Source organism: Pipistrellus hanaki (assembly GCF_964339955.1).
Source record: "Pipistrellus hanaki genome assembly, chromosome: 19".
NCBI classification, from domain to species: domain Eukaryota; kingdom Metazoa; phylum Chordata; class Mammalia; order Chiroptera; family Vespertilionidae; genus Pipistrellus; species Pipistrellus hanaki.
In genome coordinates, this window is record NC_140521.1 from 17,989,025 (window position 1) to 18,011,640 (window position 22,616).

Here is a 22,616-nt window from a genome sequence, read left to right on the forward strand (position 1 = left end):
TGTGGTTTGCAACCACTGCCCGCGCTGGACTGGGAGCCGGGTGGATAGGCGGGACCCTCGGGGATCCGGGAACGGCCAGGACAGAGGGATGCTGAGACAGGGTGACTGGCTCTGTAGAGCACAGAGCGTGTGCCCTCAGGCAGCTCACAATCCTCCCGAGGCCTCCGTGTGCGCCTCAGACAAAAGCGAGCAGCGCCCCTCTCCAGGGAGCCGCGAGGCCACAGAAACCGCTCGGCACTGGTAGGTCCCCGACAAGACTCTCCCCGTTTCTCTTTCGCCCGACTTGAGCTTCAGTAAGAAGTCACGTGACCGCTCTTTGCAGACAGTGGTGTTCCCAGGCTCAAGGTTAGGCATATCTGGCTTCTGATCAACGGGGCTCCAGTGCTGGCGACACCTGGCTGACCGTGGGGCCCGCAGCACATGGCCCAGCCCTCTGAGCCCCGGGACCCGGAACTGTGGGGGAATGGCGGAGCTGGCAGTGGCCCTCCCTCATCCGTATTCCATGCTCAACGAGAACAGGCCGTTCTGATGACTCGGTTCTTACGCCCGTTTACTCACAAACAGCGACAGCAGACAATCGGCACCTGAGCACAGAGCTGCAGGAAGAGGGGGTGAGGGCGTGATGGGCGGAGAGGAAAAGGGGTGTCAGGGACGTGTAGAGTCTGACCCTCTGGCGGAGCCCCGAAGGCACGGGGCTGGGGGCTGGGCTGAGGGGACAGGGCTCCAGCAGCCAGCCTTCCTGCCCGGCTGGGAGGGCAGCCGTGTGCTAGAGGCCAGGGACTGACGGGACAGCACCCCACCTGGGCCTGGCCTGGCTCGGGCGGGCACGGCGCCACGGCCAGCCACTTGCCATGCGGGTCATGTCTGCACTCACGGCTCCGGAGGTGAAAGGTGCTGCGCTAACCACAGCCCATCAGTCCTCCCAGCTGGAGGAAGACAAGGCGGGAAGCAGGGCCGTGCTCCCGGCCAAATAAAAAGCCTGCTCTGCCGGCGCCTCCCCGGCTGTGCCCGTTTGAAAACAGAGGGTTCTGCGGGCGGATTGCTTCTGTGCCATTATGTTCTCGGCGCGCGCGCAGGTACCGCGGCCTGCCAGGCCCTGAAAGCCCCTCGCCGCTGCGACCCTGCTGGTTCGGAACACGCTCGGAAAGAAAAGGACTCAGCGGCGGCCGCCTTCCTTTCTTCCCTCCCTGCCCGCTCTCTCCACCCTCCCGCGCGCCAGGCTCCGGACCGCACTTCACCTTCACCTGCCCGGGCGAGAGAAAGAAGGCGGATGCTGGGCTGCCGGGCTGGGGAGGGAGGCGGGGGCAGGGCCCGGAGAGGGAGGACGAGCCCGCGCAGAGCCGCCGTCTTGCTATTCTGGTCCTTTCCCGAAAGCACCTGCCTGATGGCCAGGTCTTTGCTGGTCAGGGCAGCTTTTCAAATGACTTTCAAAGCCCTGCTCTTCGCTGTTCGATTTCGTGGGTATTTTGTAAGCACCAACGGGTAAGGGACAATATGACCCTGCCCTTGTCCAGGGACAATGGACAGAATGAAGGTGTCCACCTGGAGGGGGGAGGGAGGACAGGGGTTTTTAAAAGCAAACTAGCTTCTTTCTGCTGGCAGCAGGGGACCCCAGCGAGACAGCGAGCATCAGACCCGGATGTTTATTTCCCACAACTGCGCCGAGAGCCACGATGTTGGGAACACTAGTGTATACTAACAGAGCCTACTACGTGCCACACTCAGGGCTATGCTTCTGTGAACTAACAGCGCCTATTACGTGCCACACTCAGGGCTATGCTTCTGTGAACTAACAGCGCCTACTACGTGCCACACTCAGGGCTATGCTACCGTATACTAACAGAGCACTCTTCCTCGGCCTGGACCAACCAGAGTGCAAGAACGAGGGGACTGTTTTGAGCCCAGAGGAGGAGGCAGGACGCACAGTGCCTGTGGCTGGGCACCGGGAGCTTCACGGGCCCGGCTCCTTCCCAGCCCACGGTTCCCCTAATGAGGACGCACCTGGTCCCACTGTGCAGACGACAGAGCTGAGCCGAGTGACCTCAGGGACAGCTACACACCCACTGACATGCAGACACGGTCCAGCAGGACGGCTAAGAGCCCAGGTGTGACTTCTGCCTCGGCTGGCGAGCTATCCGCCCGCTCTGTGCCTCAGTTTCCTCATCTTTGAAACAGAGGGTAATGACCATACTTATCTTCTAGGATTCTGCAGAATTAAGACCCATGAAAAGCTGTAGGTAGTATCTTACACGGAACAAGGCTTAACAGATGAAGGTTATCACAGCAAAAAACGATGATGACAATAATAACGTGATATCTGTCCTGCTGCACACTGAGCCGTGTGCCCACCGTGACGTGGGCTCATCGCGGACCTGAGGGAGGAGAGAGGCTGCTCACGGGGGCCGGGCCCCAGGTCACCAGTGAGCGGCTGGTCTGCTGGGGAAGCTGAGCCCCAGGCGCAGGGGTGAACTTGGGGTAACGACGCTGACGGCGGCCACAATGAGGGCTGTGGCGGGGACCGGCGCTCCTCTCTGTCCACCTGGCCCCTCCGCTGACCCAGAGGGCGGCTAGCGGGCTGCGGAGTCACAGCTAGCTTCCCGCTGGGCCTCCCGAATGGCTAAGATGCCTGCCTTTCATTCCAAGGCCCGCATTCCACAGGGAGCCCTTTGTGTGGCTGAGCCACTCAGGCCGGGCAAATGGGGCCCAGGGCCCCCCGCCCGAGACCTGAGTGCCTTCCTGGCACAGCTTGGGCCGGGGTGGGACTGGGCACGGCTCCCACTGCCCCGAGCCTGCCAGGGCCTGGGAAGCTCTGAACAATGCGGATTTCAACACAAATGAGCCGGGCACTTTTCGCCACGGGGGAGGAGAGGGCAGAGCAGGGGGAAGGGTCCGGCCAGGAGGGCAGGGGGCCAGCAGCCCCGTTTTGAACATTTGAGGCCGCTGCGGGCACCTCCTGTTGCCTGAAGAGATCAAACAAAGGGGTGGGTGGTGAGGGGGGCTGTTTCCAGAGCACCTGGACCCCCTGCCCGCAGTGTCCGGCTGGGAACAGTCACCTGCGTGGGGGGCACCACAGCCAGGCTGCGGCCACCGCGACCCTGGCCAGTTTCTGTCTCTGTCCCTTCATCTGTCAAATGGGAAGACCAAGGGCGTCCACCTCCTAGGGCGGGAGGGGAGAGGATGGGGCAGCCTGGGGTGCAGCGCCTCACTACTTTCACCTCCATTCTCCCCAGCCCCCGCCCGCAGCTTCTGCATCAGGGCTCTTCCTGCCGCCACCCACCCCTGGGGGATTCCCGTGGGGACAGTGTCCGCCCTCGCTGTGGGCAGGGGCTCAGAGCTGCTGGGTAGCCCTCGCCTTTGGCACAGCTGGCCAGCTCAGAGCCGGCGGCCCTTCCAGCACCCAGGAGGGTAATGGCTCTGGCACTCAGCACTGCCCTCAGGGCTGGCCCCGCTCAGAGCCCGTCTCCACCTGCACGTGCACCGCAGGCTTCTACAAGGACACGTCAACTCTGAGGGCCACACGACACTCTGCTGTCATGTATCACTCATTCCCTCCGTTTCTGGAAGGAGCCTGCAGGCTCTAGGGACAGGGCCTCGGTGACGCGGGAGGAAGGAAGCCACGCAGGAGACACATACCCCAGATCTAATGAAGGCCAAAGGCCTCTGACATGGCGCTGGCTGGTACAAGGCAGGGTGTGCAGGGAAAGGGGGGCTGAGGGGTAGAGGACAGGAGCTCTCGTTGGTCTGGACCTCAAATCTCAGCTCCACCACTTTGCACCTGAGTGACCGCGGGCACATCACAGCCTGTGCCTCTGCCACGGAGGGAGGCATGGTGCCCACAGCTGTCTGCGAGAGGAGATGGCGCGCCCCATGCTGAGGGCGGCCTGGCACAGTGCAAGTCGCTCACAAATGACACCGTCACCGGTCACTCCAACGCCTGTGAAACGTGGCTGACCGTGTCGCCTCCCAGGGCTGCCGGGATTATGGGCAGAGCGCGCGCGTGCACACACACACACACACACACGCACACACCACACACACACACACCACACACCACACACACACGCACACCACACACACACACACGCACACCACACACACAACCACACACCACACCACACACACACACACACACACACACACACCACACACACACACACACACGCACACACCACACACACACACACCACACACACACGCACCACACACACACGCACACCACACACACACAACCACACACACACACACACACACACAACCACACACACACACACACACACGCGCGCGCGCGCGCGCGCGCGCGCGCGCGCGCCGCCTTTGTTCCTCTATCACTGCACCTGCCCCGCCGGGTCTCGGCGGCGCGTGATGGGGCCGTGGAGACAGCCAATCCCCCCGAAGCCTCCGAGCGGGGAGGCACGGAGCTCGATTTATTGAAGGGGCTCCTCTCGGCCACGGGAAGTGCTGAGCCTGCAGGGGGGGGCGCGGGGCCGCAGAGCCCTTACGCAAACATTTGCGAGGTGCGTTGGGCCTGTCAATGCTATCGATAGGACGGCTCTCTCTGCGGGATGGGACGTGGGGGCTTATGAGTTGTGAGCCAGTGTGCGGAACCCCGATTTCTCTGCTTTCTTGTTCACATGGGGCCCACGGCCCAGCCTGTGCCAGGCCCGGGGCCCAGAGAAGAACTGATCGGTAAGAGATGAACACGGCAGTCCCACTCGGGGGACAGCGGTGGGAGAGCAGAAGACAGAGCAATCCCTGATACCAGGAGGGCGGGGGAGGGGTGGCTTTCTGGAGGAAGTGCCATCGGAGTGGGCCTTAAAGGCTGCAGGGCACTTGCCAGGTTACAAACAAAAAACATGAGGGGCAAGGCATTCTCCGCAGAGGGAACAGCATATGCGAAGACCCCGAGTCCGACCAGGCTGGGGCAGTGAACTCTGGGAGGTGCAGTGCAGGGAACAGGCTACAAAGGCAGAGGGGTTTTGTGCTGTGACCTGCTCAGGTTTGCCCGCTGCCCCAACAGGACCAGTGGGCCACCTGGAAAGCTCACGGCTCCACAGAGCGACCTCTCCCAACTGCCCCTGAGCTGTCTGATCCCGGAGGCCGTATCAATGCCGCCGGGACCGGAAACCATCATGTCCCCCCGTGACACAGGGGGCCCAGCTGCTGATAGGGATGGAGAGGAGAGGGGGATGGGGAGGGGACAGCTGAGGGGAGCAGTCCAGGAGAGCACTATGAGCTGGGCCGCCACTGTCTGAGCTGGAACTCACTGGGGACAAAGGCAGCAGCCACGTCGGAGCACCGTGGGGGGGAGCTGCAGGCAGACCACCAGCCCCTTCACAAGCCAGACCCCTGCCTTCACTGCCACCCCCCAGCCCCGAGTGTCAGGCTCACACCACCTTGTGCCTCCGCTCAGGCAGCCCTTTCACGAGTACAAACGTCCCCTCTGTGGGGGGGCCTTTCTGGGCCTCTTGCTCAAACAGCAGGCCCAGCCTCTCGCATCCAGCCTAGTCTGGAGGTCACTGCTGCACCCCAGCCTCCTCTGCCTGGGCCCACAGCCCTGAGGTCACTGCTGCACCCCAACCTGAGGCCAGAGCAGGTGCCTACTAAGCCCCTCTGGGGAGGGACGGAATCCTCGCGAGGCCACCTGGCAGCCGGTGGGGAGAGGTGAAATGCGGTGCTGTGACCGGATGGCGTGAGAGCCCCCAGGGCCGCCAGTGGAGCCCGGAGAGCGCCAGAGCAGAGGCCCCTGGAGGGGGAGCCTTTGTTGGGGGCCAGGCCACGAAGCCTGGCAGAAAGGGAGGCTACATACCCTGACCCCACTTCTCTCCCCTACTTCCCACCACATCTCCCAGTGACCAGACAGAAGCCAAAGGGCATGGCGGCCACCCATGCTGTCCACGCCGGCTGCCTCCCGGCGCCCGGCCCCAGGCCCATGGGCCCAGGCAGTGGTCCCGCAGCCCCGCCGCTCACCGTGGAAGTGCTCGGCCGTCTTCCGCCGCAGGGCCTGCAGGGTCACCTCGGAATCCGCCCACTCCAGCACCAGCCGCCGGCCGTACAAGTGGGTGCTGTGACACAGGGCGTTGAAGGCTCTCTGGGGACAGGACGAGAAATATTGTAAAACGGCGCGTCAGCGAAGCCCTAGCCTGGAGCACTGCTTTCTGTCCCGCCCGCACTGCAGACCCAAAGGTCAGCTCTGGCCCCTCTGGCACCTGCTCCCGGGGGAGGAGTGCCAGCCGCTGGCACGTCTGTTTCATTAGAGGGTGACGCTCCCGGGGAGAGCTGCAAGGGCCCGTGCAGTCAGTGCTGCCCCCCGGGCCCGGCGTTGGGTCTGGCCATGCCAGGCGTGTGGCCTCCACTCGGCTGCCAGGGGCAGCGCCAGGGAAGAAAGCCGAGTGCTGTCTAGACTCGATGGCGATCAGACAGACCCCTCATTTCTGGCCATTCTGGCATCTCTCTGTGCCGCCCTCCGCCTCCTCACTGCCCCCTCCTTCCCAGCCATCAGCAGCCTAGCTCTGGCCCCGCGCTCTGCCCACTTCCCGCTTTTTGGTTTTTGTTTTGTAGCAACTTTTGAGATATAGGACATGGGCCATTCAAGTCTGAAGTGCAGCCAGCATTCAGCGGTCTCTACCAGTCACAGAGCTGCAGACTATCAAGCCTCACAACCAACTTTAGAGCCTGTTTATCATCATCATCACCCCCACCGGCAGTCACTCCCACCCCCCCAAACTCCCAGGAGCAGCAATCTACTTCCTGCCCCCGATTTGCCTCCTGTGGACATCACACAAAAGGGACGACAGAACCGGCGAGTTTCTGTCAGACATCGCTGTGCCTCACGCTGAATGGCGTGGCAGGGGCTCTCCCTGAAACATCCGGGGTACCGAGGCCACTGTGTTTCGTGGTCAGGAGCCCGGGGTCCGGAGCCACCCTGCCTGGGCCCCGCACACCCTCAATTCAAGATCTTGACAAACTGAAAGAATCTCCCGTCTCCGTTTCCTCATCTATAAAATGGGGGTGTTAATGGTACTCCAGTGCGAGGACTCTAGGGAAGATGACAAAGACTTAACAGGCCCAGAAAGTGTGGGTGCAAACAGTCGGCGCTCATTAGGTGCTGTTCCTGCCGCTGCATCGCTAGTGCAGACATGTGGCCGGTGCCCTCTCTCTGCAGAGGCCAGGCAGGTGCTGAGCTGAAAGCGGCTGGCTCCCAGGCTCGAGGGCACCGGAGACCAACAGCAGCCGCGGGAAGTCGCTGGGTGGCAGGCAGCAGCATCTGCCACAGGAGAGCGGTGGGTGTGTCCCTCTTGCTTCTTAGATGCTTCGAGGAGGCAGTCTATGACCAGGAGGGTTCTGGACCAGAACCAACCCAACGCGGGCCCTGGGCAGCAGCATGGCTGTGCGGGGCGGGCCTGGGTCTCCCAAAGGAAGATCCGTGGGAACCCTAACCCCTCGGGCTGTGAGCCTGTTTGGAAATAGGGTCTTTGCAGGTGCAGTTCGTTCAATGAAGAGGAGGACATGCTGGAACGGGGTGGGTCCCTAACCCAATGGCCGGTGTCCTCCTAAGAGAGGCTTGTGAGGATCCAGAGGCTGGAATGACGAGCTTACACGCTGAGGAGCTGGCAGCCGCGAGAGGCGAGCAACGAGCATGGGACAGCCTCTCGCTCGGCCTCCAGCGGGGAGCTTGGACACCTTGATTGTGAGCCTCTGCCTCTGGAACTGTGAGAGCAGGCCATCTCTGCTGCTTTACACCCCCCAGCCTGTGCACTTTGTTCCAGCCCCTACGACAATGGCTCAGGGACCTGGTAAGCCAGCTGCCCTTGAGCCTGTGTCCTCATCTATGGTGGCACACACGGCTATTCAGCAACAACGTGCGCAAAGCTCGAGTGGAAGGTGGGTGGGACCCGCGTCTTTCTCAAGCCAGACATGTGGCCCCGGAAGGAATGCTTTGTTCTCCGCCACGCTTCTCCGAGAAGGGCCAGGTGCAGGAAACTTTCTCTCTCTCCTTTTTTTTTAACTTTAATTTAAAAAACTCTTTGTGACTGCCAGCAGAGCCTCTGCGTTCTTTTCCACGAGGATATAAACGTGCATCTGGACTCCGAGCCGAAATGGCCCATTCAGAGCTTTACAACACATGCGCTCTCAGCTGGCGAGGCGGGCAAACAGCCTGATGGGAGCTGGGGTTGGAGGCGGGGGAGAGATTGGTCGGGAGCCTGGCGCGGCGGGTACTGCATCCTGGCGCCAGGGTCCCTGAGGAGCTGCAGGCCCAGGTTCGCAGGCGGGTGGGCGGCCGCGCTGGATCTGGTGGAAGCTGAGTCGGAAATTGGAATAAAATAACAGAGCCTGGGAGGACCCAGCGAATGGCTGAGACCTCTTGGACCCCGTCAGACGTCAGACGTCAGACGTGATCCCCTCTCACCTTGGAAGCCCGGTCTCCATCCCCGTGTCACACACACCCCTGAGAGGTCCCATTCGCTGTAGGAGATGCTGAAAACTCTCTCTTGGCCTCCGTCTGACAGAGCCCCTCTCCAGTTTCCAGCTCCGTTTCTTTATTAGGGCTTTTCACAGCAGGTAAGATTGGAAGCTCAGGACCTGAGCCACTTTGGTTCAAATCCCGGCTCCACCACTTAGAAACTGTGTGGTCTTGGGTAAGCTGCTAAACCTCTCTGAGCCTCAGTTTCCTTGTGTGCACCGGAGAGGAGGCAGCAGAGAACGGATGGGAGGATTCGATGGACTAACACCTGCAAGGCCGCCTGGCACAATGGAAGCCCCCCGAACACTGGCTGTGATTGTTACTATGCCGCATGCCCTCCACTTCCCATCACCACCTCCGGAGCAGGAACAATGGCAGGCAGACACAAAGCCCTTTTGTGCGGGAGGTCTGAGCGCAGCGCGCGGGTCCTAGGAACAGCCGAGCTAGCTCTCCCAGCAGCAGTCAGGTTAACACGACATCAGCTTGCAGTCCTCAGTGCCCACGGCCGGGTGGCGGGAAGGTGGTGGCCTGTGTCACAGGCGGCGAGGACAGCGACTCGGGCAATCAAAGTCACTGCATCTCATCAAGAGTCTAGTGAGAGCATGTTCTATTGAGGCATTCGAGGAGGGGTGTGTGGGGGGGAAGGGGGAAGGATACACAGGTGTGGGCAGGTGCGGGGGATGGGAGGTCCTGGGCGCAGCGGAGGGAGGGTGCAGCCCCAGCCTCTGGCCTGAGGTCTGGCAGCACCTTCCTCCCGGCCCCGGGGCTACACCTGCTGCACTGAGGCCCACGCCACCTCCTCACGGAGACAGAGGTCTGGCCGCCTGGTTTCCTCCCTGCAGCCCAAGGGCCCTGGCTGGTTGTGCCCCATGGATTTCCTGGCTCCAGAGCCCTACGCACATGGCCTCCCCATGCACGAGGACCGACACGATTCCCCCTTTCAGCAAAGGGGAAACCGAGGCACTGGCTCCGCCCACGCAGGTCAGCTTCTTCCTTCCCCTTCCCGCTCCATGCACTCGTCTCGGCTTCTCAGTGCTCTTCCTCCGGACCATCTGGGGGCAGGTTCTGTTTCCTGACACAGATGGCGGCCTCAAGGCTCGGCCTCGGCCCGGGCAGATGGCTCCCACCTCGGATAGCAGGTCTCGTGTCCCAGCCCCGCTCAGAGGGTGAGGCCGGCAGGGACTGCTCTGCGCTTCCAGCTGGCGTCGAGCTGCCATCCGGTTCTCTGGCTCGGTGGTCCCAGAATCACACCTCTCTGGTCTCCTCCGCCCTGAGCCACCAACTAAGGGCACCCCGAGCCCTCGCCTCAGCTGCCTTTCCCGCGCTCCCCGGGAGGAGACCCGCCAGGGTGGAGGGGGATGACGGCTGTGCCCAGCCTGGCAGCCGTCTCTCCAGAACAGGGAGGGCCCTGGGTGGCTGCCAGGGTGGCGCGGCCCGACCGTTCCACAGCTCTCCCTGGAGACAGACCTCCTTCCGGCAACAAAGGCCCATTGGACACCCTTGGCAGGACTCGCGTCCCAGGGCCGTGGCTCTGGGCAGAGCCGAGGACGGACCTTCTGTCTCTGCAAGTCCAGGGCGCCCTCTTAGCCCCTCCTGCTCTGTGCCTTGCAGACGCCAAGTCCACCTGAACACGGACACTGCCAACCTGTCCCAAGCCATCTGTGCCCTCACCGCCTGTCGGAAACGTGACCTAAGCCTGCCAATGACCATGTGCGCCCAGGAACCCTGGGAGCAGCTGGAGCTGCTGGGCTCCTTCCCTACCCAGTGGGCAAAGCCTGTGACTGCTGGGAGGAGCCTGCTGCCTCGGGATGCTGGGCCCTTTGCTCTCAGGGTCAGTCCCCCTCCCCGCCGCTCCACACCCTGGAGTCCTGCACACAGACCTGGGCCATCTTGTAGCTGTTTCTGGCCCCACAGGGCTGCAGCTGGGAAGAGGCAGGTTCTGGAGTCTGTGGGGCTCTTTGCACAATACTGGGTGACTGACCATGCACCCCCACTTAGCACCCTGTTCCACTGCAAGGTGTGATACCGTGGGGCTCAGGGCGAGCTTCTCAGAGGAACACCCAGGGCCCCATTTCCAGGCTGTTGTGCCTAAAATCTTCAGATAAACGTGCTCTCTTCCATTCAGTTATCCATTCATCCACTCAGCTCAATCCAACTCAACTCAACTCAACACCCTGAAGACCTGCTGTGAGCCAGACCAGAAAGGATATAGGAAGGGAACATGACCTCGGATCTCTGGGAGACATAGAAGAGACCAGTCCCAGGTAGCCAAGGTCAGAAGCTACAAGGCATGAGGCGCGTGGCCTGGCAGTGGCCGTGGGCTCCACAGAGGGGCAAAGGTGGGCTCGCTGCCTTTCCGAGGCACTGGCAGGAGGACAGCGAACCCCAGGCCTCTCGGGCTGTGGAGCCCCGTCTCTCCGTCCTGGCCTCACGGGCCTCTGCACCAGGGAGTCGGTGTGCCCTGCGCTGCCCCCGCTGAGGAAGGACGGCCGCCTGCTCCTCTGAGGAGGGTGGCCTGTCCTGACCTGGGTTCCCAGCCCACAGAGGTGTTGGCTGAGCCCGAGCCTCTGCCCTGAAATTCAAGGCTCAAATTCCCTTTTCTGTTTCCCCTGAGGCTCCGGTGCCTACACAAAACCTGGGTGAGGCACACACCCCACCCCTGATCGGTGAAGCGGGACCAAGCCATTGTTCTGCCTTTGCTTCCAGAGTCCATTTTGGGGACAAAGAACTACCGATACCCGGCTTCGGCCCCCACGCCTCCAACCCCGGGGCCCAGCACCAGCTGCCTCCACTTGCCTGGTGCTGTGCAGGCCTGAGGGAGGCCCTTCACCCACAGCTCTGCTTCTGTCTTCTCAATCGCCACTAGGGGCAGCGTGACAATTTCCTGTTGTGCAATGAGGGACCTGGGCTTGGGGACATGGAGTCCCCTGTCCATGGTCAGGCAGCTGGAAGGAGGCAGCTGACTCCAGAGGCCATGCTGCTGACCACTGAGCTGCCGCCCAGGGGTGACATGCCCCACAGGTACTCACTTCCACCGGCCGCCTCCTCTCAGCCCCGTGGAGACCACGCTCTAGCCACATGTGTCAAACACAAGGCCCGCGGGCCAAATCCAGCCCGCCAGGCCTTGCAATGTGGCCCGCACCGCGCTGTCATCACTGCACTCCGCTGTCAGTTTATGACATTGTCAGTTTATGACTGTTCAGTAAACCATTCGGCCCGCGATTTAGGCTGGATTTTAGATTTTGGCCCCTTCTCTGATTGAGTTCGACACCCCTACGTCTAGTCCCTCCTTGCACTCAAGCAAACGTGCGTGTTGCACGCTCGCCACTGACCACCTGGTGGCGATCGCCGTTCACCGCCTTCACGCGGCCCACGCCGCTTAAGCAGCCATGTCTGGCCTGCTCAACCCAACGCACGCCTGGTTGGTGGATTCTACAAAGTGACAGCCACGGGCAGGGAGCCTAACGGGGGCCCTTCCAGGGTGCCCAGCATCAAACCCCCGCCCCTTCCAGGTGGGCCCTGCCCTGTGTCCACACCCGCCCTCTGCCCCTCCCCCAGCAGCGTGCAAAAGTGAGACACGAGGAAGGCGGCATTCGCCGTGCGACCCGCAATTAAAGCTGCGGCTGTTTACCACGGCGAGAACAGCTCTGGCTGCCAATGCCGCCCGCCATCACGTCTCCCCACTGCCGGCTCCCCCCAAGTGTTTATTTAAGCCAACACATTGCTCTGCTAATTGGATAACATTCCATGTGAAAATAGACCTTTTAAAGCAACAGCGGCGGCGGCAAATAAAAACAGCTGCAACCGCAGAAGAACACAGCGTGGCGGGCCGGGGAGGGAGAACCAGAGGCGCGTGCGTGGGAAGAGGGAGACTCTGGTGTCCGGCTGCAGGCCCGCTCTCTGCATTCCTTCCCTTCCCCATCGCCCTTCCCTCTTCCCTCTTCCCTCCAGGACCAGCCTGGTCTGTGAAGAAAGGAGGCGGCGGCTTCTAAACGGAATCCCAGTGGCTATTGGTGGCTTCTCGGCCAATGGGAACGGGCACACGGGGCTGGGGACCCCGGGCCACCTGCCCAGGGAGGACCTGCTGCAGGGATGCCCACTCCTCCTCTGCAGGCCGGGATGAGCTGCCACTCTGGGCCTGATCCCAAGAGATGTCTTCAGGGACAACGCTTGGGTTTTCTCCCAAACGGTTGCTGATGGGCAAATCCTTTTCTTTGGGAAACGGTGGGGCTGGGTGAGAGGTGATGGGGTGCTGGGACGAGGAGGGCCTGGCCCTCAGGTTCAGTGGCTAACTGGATGAAGGGAGGGAGGAGGCCCTGCATTCATGGGCTCTGGAGTCAGACGGTGGGAGGTGGATTCCCTGCCCTGCCCGGCTCTGGCTGTAGGACCCTGGGCAGGTGACTTCACCACTTCGGTTTTCCCACCTGTCATGTGGCTCCCACCTCCCATCTCCTAGACTCCCCGGAGGGTTAACAGTTACACATGCAGATCAGGCTTCTGGGAGTTGACAGCTTTTATCAAAGCCAAGATGCTGCCCTTCCAGAATCATCATCCACACCCAGGGACCCCGTGGCTGGCGCCTTAGACACTGCAAACAGCCATGCACGTACATGCAGACCAGGGCCCCCGGGAAGGTCTCTGCATGGAGACGCGTTCGCATCCTTGACTTCCTGTCTGTCCTCGCCTACCTTTGCCCACCCCTGCTTCTCTCCACCACGTGGGCGAAGGTTCTCCGAACAATGCTAGACCATCACACCTGGGGGATGGCACGCACTGCGTGGGACATCGGGGCTGAGCCCAGGGCAGGTTCACAGGCTCGGTGCACGGACCAGCTTAGCAAAGACTCAGAGAGTCGGGGAGGGACTTCGGCAAACCTCCCGCCGGAGCCCAGGGCTGCGGCCGGGTGGGAGGAGACACTGCGTGTGGTGTCCATGCCGGTACAGAGCCGCGCAGCCGGCCACGGGAGCCTCTGGCTGTTGGAATCAGTTGCCTGGTTACTCTGGGCTGGGCCACAGCAGCCTCCTTGGGGCCTGTGCTAGAACCCTCTCCCAGGTTCCAGGTGTGTGCCTGACCCCGAGGGGCTTCCCACATAACAGAGTCCCCAGGATGTGCGGGTGGAATGGGGGTCATGGAGAAGGGTGGGAAGACTCAGAACCCCTGAGGGCAGGGAGCAAGCTGATGACACCTGCCTGGGGCCCAGCAGAGGCGGAGGGGCCAGGGGACTGACAGGGGCCAGGGAGAGCACTGTGCTGGGAGCCCACCCCTGGGTTCCGGCCCAGCCCGGCCTTGCCCAGAAACCACTGCTTTACAGACTCAAGTTCCACAATCAGGCTTACTCCCTCCTACGTCTCCCCGGAACATGTGCTCATCCATCCCTCTCATCCTCTCTTCCCCTCCTCCCTCCCTCCCACCTGAGGCCTGCGTGGGGCCACACAGGAGGCTCACAACTCCAAGTTCAAGTAGGTGCTGAAGCCAAGAGTCACCGATCGCCTATCTTCCCATGAGGGGAAATGGGGGTGAAGCCCTGGAGGCGGGAGGCAAGTGGGGGAGGGGGGTAATCAAGCCCCGGGGAGGTTTCTAAAGGTCGCTTTCCTGGAGTGCTTCCAAAAAAAGAAGGCCGCCAAGGACCCGGGGCCCAGGGCCCACAGAGCCGCCTCTGCCAGCCCTGCGAGTCCCAGCATTCCTCCTGCGAAGGGAAAAAAGATCCTCGGTTTCTGCTCAGCATCTCCTCCAGCACTGCTCACCCTCTTGTAACGCACGCCCACTCTCGAGGTAACTAGACGTTTACCATATTCACAACTCCATTCAGCAGGAGGCAGTGCGCGCCTCTGGGTCAGTGGAGAGCGCTACATGTCCCACTCGGAAGACAATCGGGTCCTTCAGGCAGCGGGAGAGCAGGCGGCTTTCCCGGAAGCGAAAAGAGCAAAGGGAGCTTCGCAGGAGAGACGCTCCGTGGGCCGGGCTTCGCGGAGGCCGCTAGCTCGGCGGCGGCACAATGGGTGCCCGCACGTAGCGACAGGGAAGAGGCTCTGCCCGGCTGGCAGGGCCTGAAACAGCCTCCCAGCCAGGCTGCCAGCTGTTGGAGGCGAGGGGCTGTGGGGTGAGTCCTCACTCCCCAGGGTGCCCTTCCTCCTGGAGCCCAGGGTGGGAGGCAGGGAAGGACAGAGGGAGGAGCCATGTCCACAGCACCAGATGCTGGGACAGGCCTTGGAAATCATATCGCAGCCTGGAAACCCGGGCATGTGCCCTGCCCTGCCCACCTGAGAGCCCTCCCCCTCCATCCCCACCACTTTCTGTTCTGATAATGACCGCGACCTGGCCGTGGATCTATGAAGTTTCCAGACGGGAGCCTGTCCCGGGTCTAACCCGCTAGGCCTGCGAGCCACGCCTGTCCCGGAGAGGCCAAGCGCGGAGGATGGCTCCTTCGGGCCCCCTTTTCAGATCATCGCCGTCCGCACCGCCCCCTCCTCCTCACAGCCAACAGGCAGAGCTGCGGGGGCCGGCCCTGTCCTAGGAACGTCACCTCCCCCAAACCTCACGACACCTCGAGGAGGAAAACCCTACCCCCGCTTCAGACGGGGAAGCGAGGCACACGGAAAACAGGCCGCCCGCCCAAGCTCCCGGGCAGGTGAGCGGCAGCACTAGGATCTGAACTCGGGCAGCCTGGCTTCAAGGTCTGCGCTCCGGCAGGGCCCTGGCCTGGCCCACGCACGAAGGGCCGGCCAGCTTTGAAGGGACCTGGCTGGTGGAAAGGAGCAGGCAACAGTGAGCCTGTGTGCCAGGCCCGGTGCCAGACTTCATGCCCCCCCCCCGCCCCCCCCCCCCTCCCCCCCCCGCAAGCCTTCACCCTGTGAGGAGGCACCAGTTATCCCTGCTCTTTGACAGATGAGGAAACTGAGGCTGGAGGCTCGGAGAGCTGAGCTGCCGGTGCTCTGGACGGCTGTCCCCGGCTCCTGAGCTGAGGCCCGAATGGTGCACGCGGCAGTGCTGCCATCCCCGCGGCCCCCGCGGGAGGCCCGGGAAAGGCTGCCGACAGAGAAGAAAGAGGAGCAGATGTCTGGACAAATGTGGCCGCGTGTCGACAAAACAGGCACTTGAGCTCAAGACACGAGACAAAGATGCTGGCAAGGCTCCCTGAGGCCCCGCGGCACCCTCTCTGCCTGTGCGGGTTCCCAGGCCCACAAAGGCCGCAGCTGTGTCCGAGGCGTCACCTCCGCTCCACCCACCGGGCCGCTGGCAACGCCAACTTGCTAAAGGCCGCGGGCGCAACCCAGCAAACACCCGGCTGTTCTCGGAGGTGGAGGGGTTCCCCGCCATTAGGGGGACCTGTGCCAGGCTTTATCGGCCGGGAGAGGAGAGATGCCGCCCGGGCACAGGCTACGGGAGAGGACAGATGACAGCGCCACCGCCACCTCCCCAGGGATTCTGACCTGGTCTACAAGGGTAGTGACCGTTGATCAAGCTGGAATCCCAGGCCCAGCCTCTGTCCAGTCTGCTGGGCCAGGCAGAACAGTCAGTGCCACCACAAGAACGCAGCTCGAGGCTGCACCGCACCCCCATCCAGAGTCTGCCTTGCTTAGAGCGGGGGTGGGGGGGGGGGCATTCCGTGTCCCAGGGAGCCTGGAGGGAGGCTGAGTTGCAACCAGCTCCAAGCCAATGACCCAGCCACAAGAAGGAAAGAGGAGGGAGGAAGGGGGAAGGGAAAGAAGGAAGGAGGAAGGAAGAGGGAGGAAGAAAGGAAGAGGAGGAAGGGGGATGGGTCCCCCAGGTCCCACTCGGGTGTCTTCCTTGCCAAGAGCTGCCCCCGAGGCCCGCTGTGTTCCGCGTGGCATCTCTGTGCTGCCCACGGGGGCGCGACCAGGCGCTTTCTGTCTGGCCTGGGAGACCTGGGAAGCCCACTCACAGGCCCACTCGTACCCAGGTCCCTGCAGAGATGTGGGGGAGGGGGAAGGGGACACAGAACGGTGCCTTTCTCCAAACACAAACCGGGCCTTTTCTTCCCAGGACACCATGCAGGTTAGCGGGGTTGGTTGGAACAAAAAAGAGAGAGAAAGCACAGAACTCTGCCGCTCCTCCTCCAAGAGGCCCAGAAAGGAGGGCCGGTGGGCGGGGCCCTCACCTTGGCGTCCTGCTTGGTGAGGAAGTCCACGAAGCCGAAGCCCCGGTGCGCTCCGGTCCCCGTCATCTTCTTGGGCAGGCGGACGGTCTTCAGCTCCCCGAAGGTGCTGGGGAGAAAGCACAGGGCGGTTTCAGAGTGAGGTCTGCATGGGGGAGGGGCAGGCTGGTGCTCACGGGCTCGGCGTTTCCCTGCAGGAGAGGGAAATGCCGGTGGACACACACAAGGATGTGCACACACACACCCCTCGTGTCAGCTCCCGACCGGCCTGCACGCCAGCCCAGGGCACCTGCGGCCTTCTCCTCCGGGCCCGCCGCCACGCTGGGCACCGGGGGAACGAGCAGGCTGAAGATGCTGACAGACAGCACACCCCTACTCCCCTGGCTCACGGGGTGTACACACGTGGCAGACTTCACACAGAGGGCTGCTCGTGTGTGCCAGCCGAGGCTCCACACGGGGTCGGTGGCATCTCCCAACCTGATCCCACCCCACGGCGGAGCTCTGCATTGGACAAGGCTGGGCCTGGAATGCATCCTCAGTGCAAGACGCCCGCATGACACACAGGGAGCCCACGCCCCTCCCTCTGCACGTCCGCTCTGATGTCTGCTGAGCCGGCCGGCCAGGCAGAGCTCTGGGGGAGGAAGCGGCTCGGCTCCCAGCGAGGGATCAGACAGGTGAACAGGCTGGGACCGCCCCTGGCCCTCCTGTCCTCTCCCGCATAAACCTCAGGGAGATTCCCGGACAAAAGCACCGGGCCTCCCTTCCTCCCCACTCCCGCACGCCCCCGCCCGCCCGTCCTGATGTCCATTTATCAAACGTGCACGTGCAAACAGCTGCCGGTAAATATTTAATGTGCCCGGCATCTGAGGAGAGGAATTACTGTGTTTGAAAATCTCTGCACACGTGATAGCGCCCGGGCACACACACACACACATGGCGGTCGAGGAGGCTCTGGGGCCAGAGCCTGATCGGCTGAAAACACGGTAAAGGCCGTTTGCTCTGGCGAAACGATATAAGCTAGATCCGAGCGTTAACCCGCGGCCCCGCCAGCATGACCAGGCATCTGCCAGCCCAATTTCCCAGTCAGGCCACTGTGTGAATGCGGCGTGATGAGTCCTCGGGATGAATCCGCACGTCTCCGCAAAGCTCCCCTGCCTGGCGCCGCTGCGAGCAGCCACAGAACCCAGAACCGGGGCGCTGGTGCCGGGCCAGCCTCCCGGGAGGGGAGGGGAGGGGCTGGCAGGCACGGGCAGTGGAGCCCTGTCAGTCTTCCTGGCCCGTGGGGAGGGGGCGGGCTGGGGCTCAGAAGCCGGGCAGATGGGGACAGGCAAGAAGATGATGTGACAGCTGAGGAGCTGGCCGCAAACCCTGCTTTATTCTGCCACCTAAAGGCAGCCGTGGCCCACGACAGACAGCTGGCTAGGCTGCCTCTTCCTCCGTGGAAGCCCGGCCTCCGGGCCTCTGCCGGGCTGGCCTTGGAGGGGGCGGGGGATGGCTGAGGTTTGGTCAGAGCCTTCATCAGGGGTCCTCAAACTTTTTAAAGTGGGGGCCAGATCACGGTCCCTCAGAGAGCTGGAGGGCCGGACTATATGAACTACTAATTCCTACTGTAACACCTCGGCTGCGCTCACTGCCCAAAAAACCTGGCGGGCCGGATCAGACTCCCCTGGGGGCTGCATGTGGCCCGCGGGCAGTAGTTTCAAGACCCCTGCTTCAGGTGAAGGGGCCTTTGGCTCCAGTTTTTCGGAGAGCCCGAGAGAAGCAGGGATGGAGGGCTGATGGTGTTGAGGGAGGGGTCTGCGAGCATTCACACCTCGTGTGAGGAGGCTGACGGGCACAGGGAGGCCTCGGAGAGTCTGCCTATGACCCCAGGCCATGCTAGGTCCGGTGTAGACACGTCCCAGACCCCCTGCCGGTGTGCTGGTCTCTCCACCCGCTTCCCACCCCAGCCTAGGCTCCGGGCTCTTTCAGGCCCCCCTACCCCACCACCCGCCCGCCCGCCAGGAGCAGCTCTCTGCCTTCCCGGGGCTGGCACCTGCTCTGCCACAGTAAAATCACACCTGTCTTGCTTCTCACAGGGCCTGCAGCAGGTAGAGCAGTGCCTGGGTGGGTGTGGATGCCTGCCAGTATTTTTGAAATGAACCAACATGCAAACGGTAGCCCTAAAGGCAGACACGATCCTGGGTACATTAGCCTATACTCTCTCAGAGCGCTGCGGTGAGGTTTGCCTGAAGCAGGCCACGGGCTGCGTACAAACAGCACGAATGCTAATGATCAGTGTTACCATCCCATTTTACAGATAAAGAAACCGAGGCTCAGGGAGGCAGCAGCTCTTATTCGTAAGTGGCAGGGCCATAATGTGTATTCGGGGTGTCTGATGCTGACCTCCCTTTCTGCTGAGCCCACTGCACCCCTCAGTCACCTGGAGGGGACTGGCCCCGCTCAGGAAGGGGGAGGCTAGGAATGCCCAGTGACCTGTCCCCAGGACAAGGGCGGCTGATCAAGCCCAGTTCCTCCCACTGCGCCGTGGACACTCTCCTGCCTCTGCCCACGGCCACGGTCCTGACCCCTGATGGACTCACAGCCTCTGCCCAGATTCCTCTCAGTCCTCTCTCATTTCTGGCGAGCAGCCTGTGTGTGTGCATGTGAGAGAGAGAGAGGGCTGGGGGAGAGGGGAGAGGGGAGAGGGGAGAAGAGGAGAGAGAGGGAGAGAGACTGAGAGGTTAATTCCTCTCTCTCTGCAGCACACGGCAAGCTGTGGATGCTCTGTGCATGGTAAGCAGCTCAGGGTCCGGAGAAGGCGAGGGAAATAATTAAAAGGTGGAGAGAAGAGCTGATAAGGAGAGGCTGGAGGAGCCATGCTACGTGGCCTGGGGAAGTGGCATTTGAGACCCGGGGTGGGGGTGGGGGCACGACAGAGGGGTACCCTGGATCCATGGGGGGTTGTGGGGAGGGACCAGAGAACTGGGACCCTGTCCCAGAAGTGAGGGGGCCGGGGTGGGGCAGGATCACAGCCCGTCTGGGGTTTGCAAGAAGGTACCTGCCGGGCAAACGAAAGGCTGTGCCCCAAGACCCTGTCCCCATTATTCTTCAGAGGCTCAGGAGGCGCCAATGGGAGCTCGCCCCCTTCTGTCAAGAGGCGGGGACAGGAGAGAGCTGGGGCCCGGGGAGCAGCTGGAGATCAAGGTTAGGTCTCGGAAGGAACTTCCCGAGGCTGGAAACGGTGAAATGAAGGCTGGGATGTGCAGACACCACCACTGCTGCCTTCCCCATGGGGCCCAGTGGGTGCCTGTGATGGACTGGGGGGCAGTAGTGATACCCCTCTAATTGTACAGGTGAGAAAACCAAAGGCCAAGAGGCCATGTGACCCACTAGGCCCAGGGCTCTCAAACCTGCCACATTCCCGCCCCCCCGCCCCCCGCACCCCTTCCCGGGCTCCAGAGCCAGGCCGGCCTGGAGGGCTTTGGCTCCTGTATGAGTGAGTGGGGTAAGATCAGGGTGATACCAGTGATCTGAGAGCGAGAGAATTAAAATGGGGAGAAAGAAAGGGTTGGAGGGAAGGGAGGACAAGAAAATCGATGAAGTACCTTTAGCTCCTTGGATATATAAACACACCAGCCATTGTTAAGGCTCCACCTGACAGCCAAGCCCGCGGAGCCACCTTAAGTGGCTCTGGGAGGAAGTGGTGCGTGGACTTGTGTCCTGGGAGCCGGGGCCGCCACGGGCGAGGCCGGCAGGGCCCGGGGAGGGAGGACACAGTGGGCACTCGGGACCCCTCCCCGAGCCCAGCCGCTGCCGCTCGGGGAAGGAGCCACGAGACCCGCACACTCCCCACTGTGTAGATAATAGAAACCACAAAATAGCAATTACTGTATCAGAAGCTGTGAATAAAAGGGACACACCGGGCTTTTAAACGTGGCCCTCCTCCCCTCCCCCACCACGCTCACACTTCGGTAACGAACTCACACCTCACTTTTCCAATTATTTCATTCACCTCGGGTTCACCAATTACTCCCCCACGCCCGGCCCGCCCCTCCGCCACGCGGGCGCGCACGGCTGCCGGCGGGTCTGCGGCTGTGGTCACGTTTCTCATTTCTCTCGAGGTGTGTGCAGATGGGTGGGGGCGAGGGGCAGGAGGGAGTGGGGGCGGGGGGCGCCGAGGTGTTGTGCCGGGCAAGCCAATTACGCCAGCCCTCATAAACAAGCCTGGGCGTGCAAATCGTGTTTGCACACAGCTGAGCGCGGGCACGTCCGCGGGCGAGGCCCCAGGATGGCGACGGCGCAGGGTCTTCAGCTCTGCCACCAAACAAAGATGACTGGTCCTCTCTCCGGATTGAAATGACGGGTCAGGGGAAGGCAGCCGGGTGTGTGTGTGTGTGTGTGTGTGTGTGTGTGTGTGTGTGTGTGTGAGGGGCCGGGGAGGCAGAGAGAGCCCTGAGGAGATAGATGCCCAGTCCCGGATGTTGCAGCTGCTCAGATCCAGGCTAGGGGGCGCCCTAACCCCCGAGCCGGCATCCTACACCACGTGGGGGTGGGGCACACGGAAGAGCCCAGGTTGCACTGCTCTGGGACACTCGTCCTGATCTCTCCCGTCGGGATCAGTGAGGCACCCGGTCCCAGCAGAAGTGCCGGGTCCTGCGGGAAAGTCTGGGCATGCCTCCCTCCCACCTGTGCTCCAGGCTTCAGGATGGCTTGGGGGGGGGGGGGGGGAGGGAGAAAGGGGGAAAACCAGCTTCCACTGGGACCAGATCAGATAACAGTGCCTCTGCACGAGGCAAAGGGGCGGTTTCCTGGGAATCAATTGTTGGTTCCTTTCTGCTCCTTCTCCAGGCGAGAAAAAGGAGCCAAATCTCTGGGCATGAAAACGCCTTTCAAATGTACCAGGATTTTCTAACACACATCACACATGTAACATAAAACCGAGGCCCAAGGCAGTCACGTGACTTCTCCAAGGCCACCGAGAGTCGTCACCTACCACGGGGGTAACGAGCCCAAGGTCCCACAGGTGATAATGAGCCGAGCGGGACCCCACTCGGGGTCTGTCCCTGAGCCCCTGCCCGGTGCCAGGCGGCAGCCTTGTGCTCAGGCGACCCTCGCCTCGGGGAGGAGCAGACAGCGGGCCCCCCTCTGCCCCGAGACGTAAGAGGACTTTGGGATCAGGCCCCCACAATCTCAACTGCGAATGGCACAGCCGGGGCTTCTGATCTCTGCGCACTTCCGCCCCCCCATGCTCACCCCTCCTCAGGGGGACCCACCCCCGAACCCACAGGCATGGAGCAGTCCCTGTGGGCGAATGAACGTGGCAGGTGGGCAGCGGCTTTGCCCAGTGTCCCACCCCGGTCCCCTTTCTGTACAGAGTGGCCATGTGGCCAAGGGCCCCAGTGTCCCGGACACACCCTGCCTCCCTCGGTGACAGGTGAGTGAGGGAGGCTCGGGGACAGGACCCGCGGTCCAATTCCCCGGCTCTGCGATGCGGACACACAGGACGGCAGCCTCACCCGACCTTCCAGCCTCGCTGGCTTTCCTCCCGCCCCGGAGGCGGCCGCACTCCTGCCTGCCTCAGGACCTCTGACCTTCCCCAGAGACCCCCGCAACCAACTCCCTGACACACAATCTCAGCTCGAGCGCCACCTTCTCCGAGACCTCCTGTGGCCACTCTGCCCAGTGATGCTTCTGGACCCGACCCCGACCCGTCACGTTGGTGTGAGACGGTGTGTTTGCTTTGTCTTTCCCTCCCTGTTCTAGAAACAGGAAGAACAATCCGAGGCGGCAGGGCTCTCTGTGTGTCTGCAGAACCCAGGCCGGTGCCTGGCACCTCAACGACGCTACGCGCATTCAGTCACGCAGACAGCGCTGACCAGCCCCTCACTCTCACCCTGGGTGCGGCCCGCTCTCAGGGATCATCACACACGATGCCCAGGCCATGGTGGCAATACCGTCACACCCTGTGTGTCTCTGTCCCTGTCCTGAGGACAGCCTGGCATGTAGGACAAGCACAAGTTGCCACAGGAGAGTGTGTGTGTGTGTGTGTGTGTGTGT

At 62.3% G+C, this 22,616-nt stretch overlaps 1 protein-coding gene across 1 annotated transcript in view; it reads right to left on the bottom strand.

Moving 5' to 3' along the window:
• The window catches only part of RBM19 (RNA binding motif protein 19), a 90,810-nt gene that overhangs the window by 18,163 nt on the left and 50,031 nt on the right, over positions 1-22,616 (bottom strand). The window contains exons 22-23 of the mRNA XM_084868270.1: positions 16,581-16,686; positions 5,968-6,088 (exon numbers count right to left, since the gene is read on the bottom strand). Of these exons, the coding sequence (XP_084724396.1) occupies positions 5,968-6,088; positions 16,581-16,686 (227 nt within the window). The remainder of the gene's footprint in view (positions 1-5,967; positions 6,089-16,580; positions 16,687-22,616) is intronic.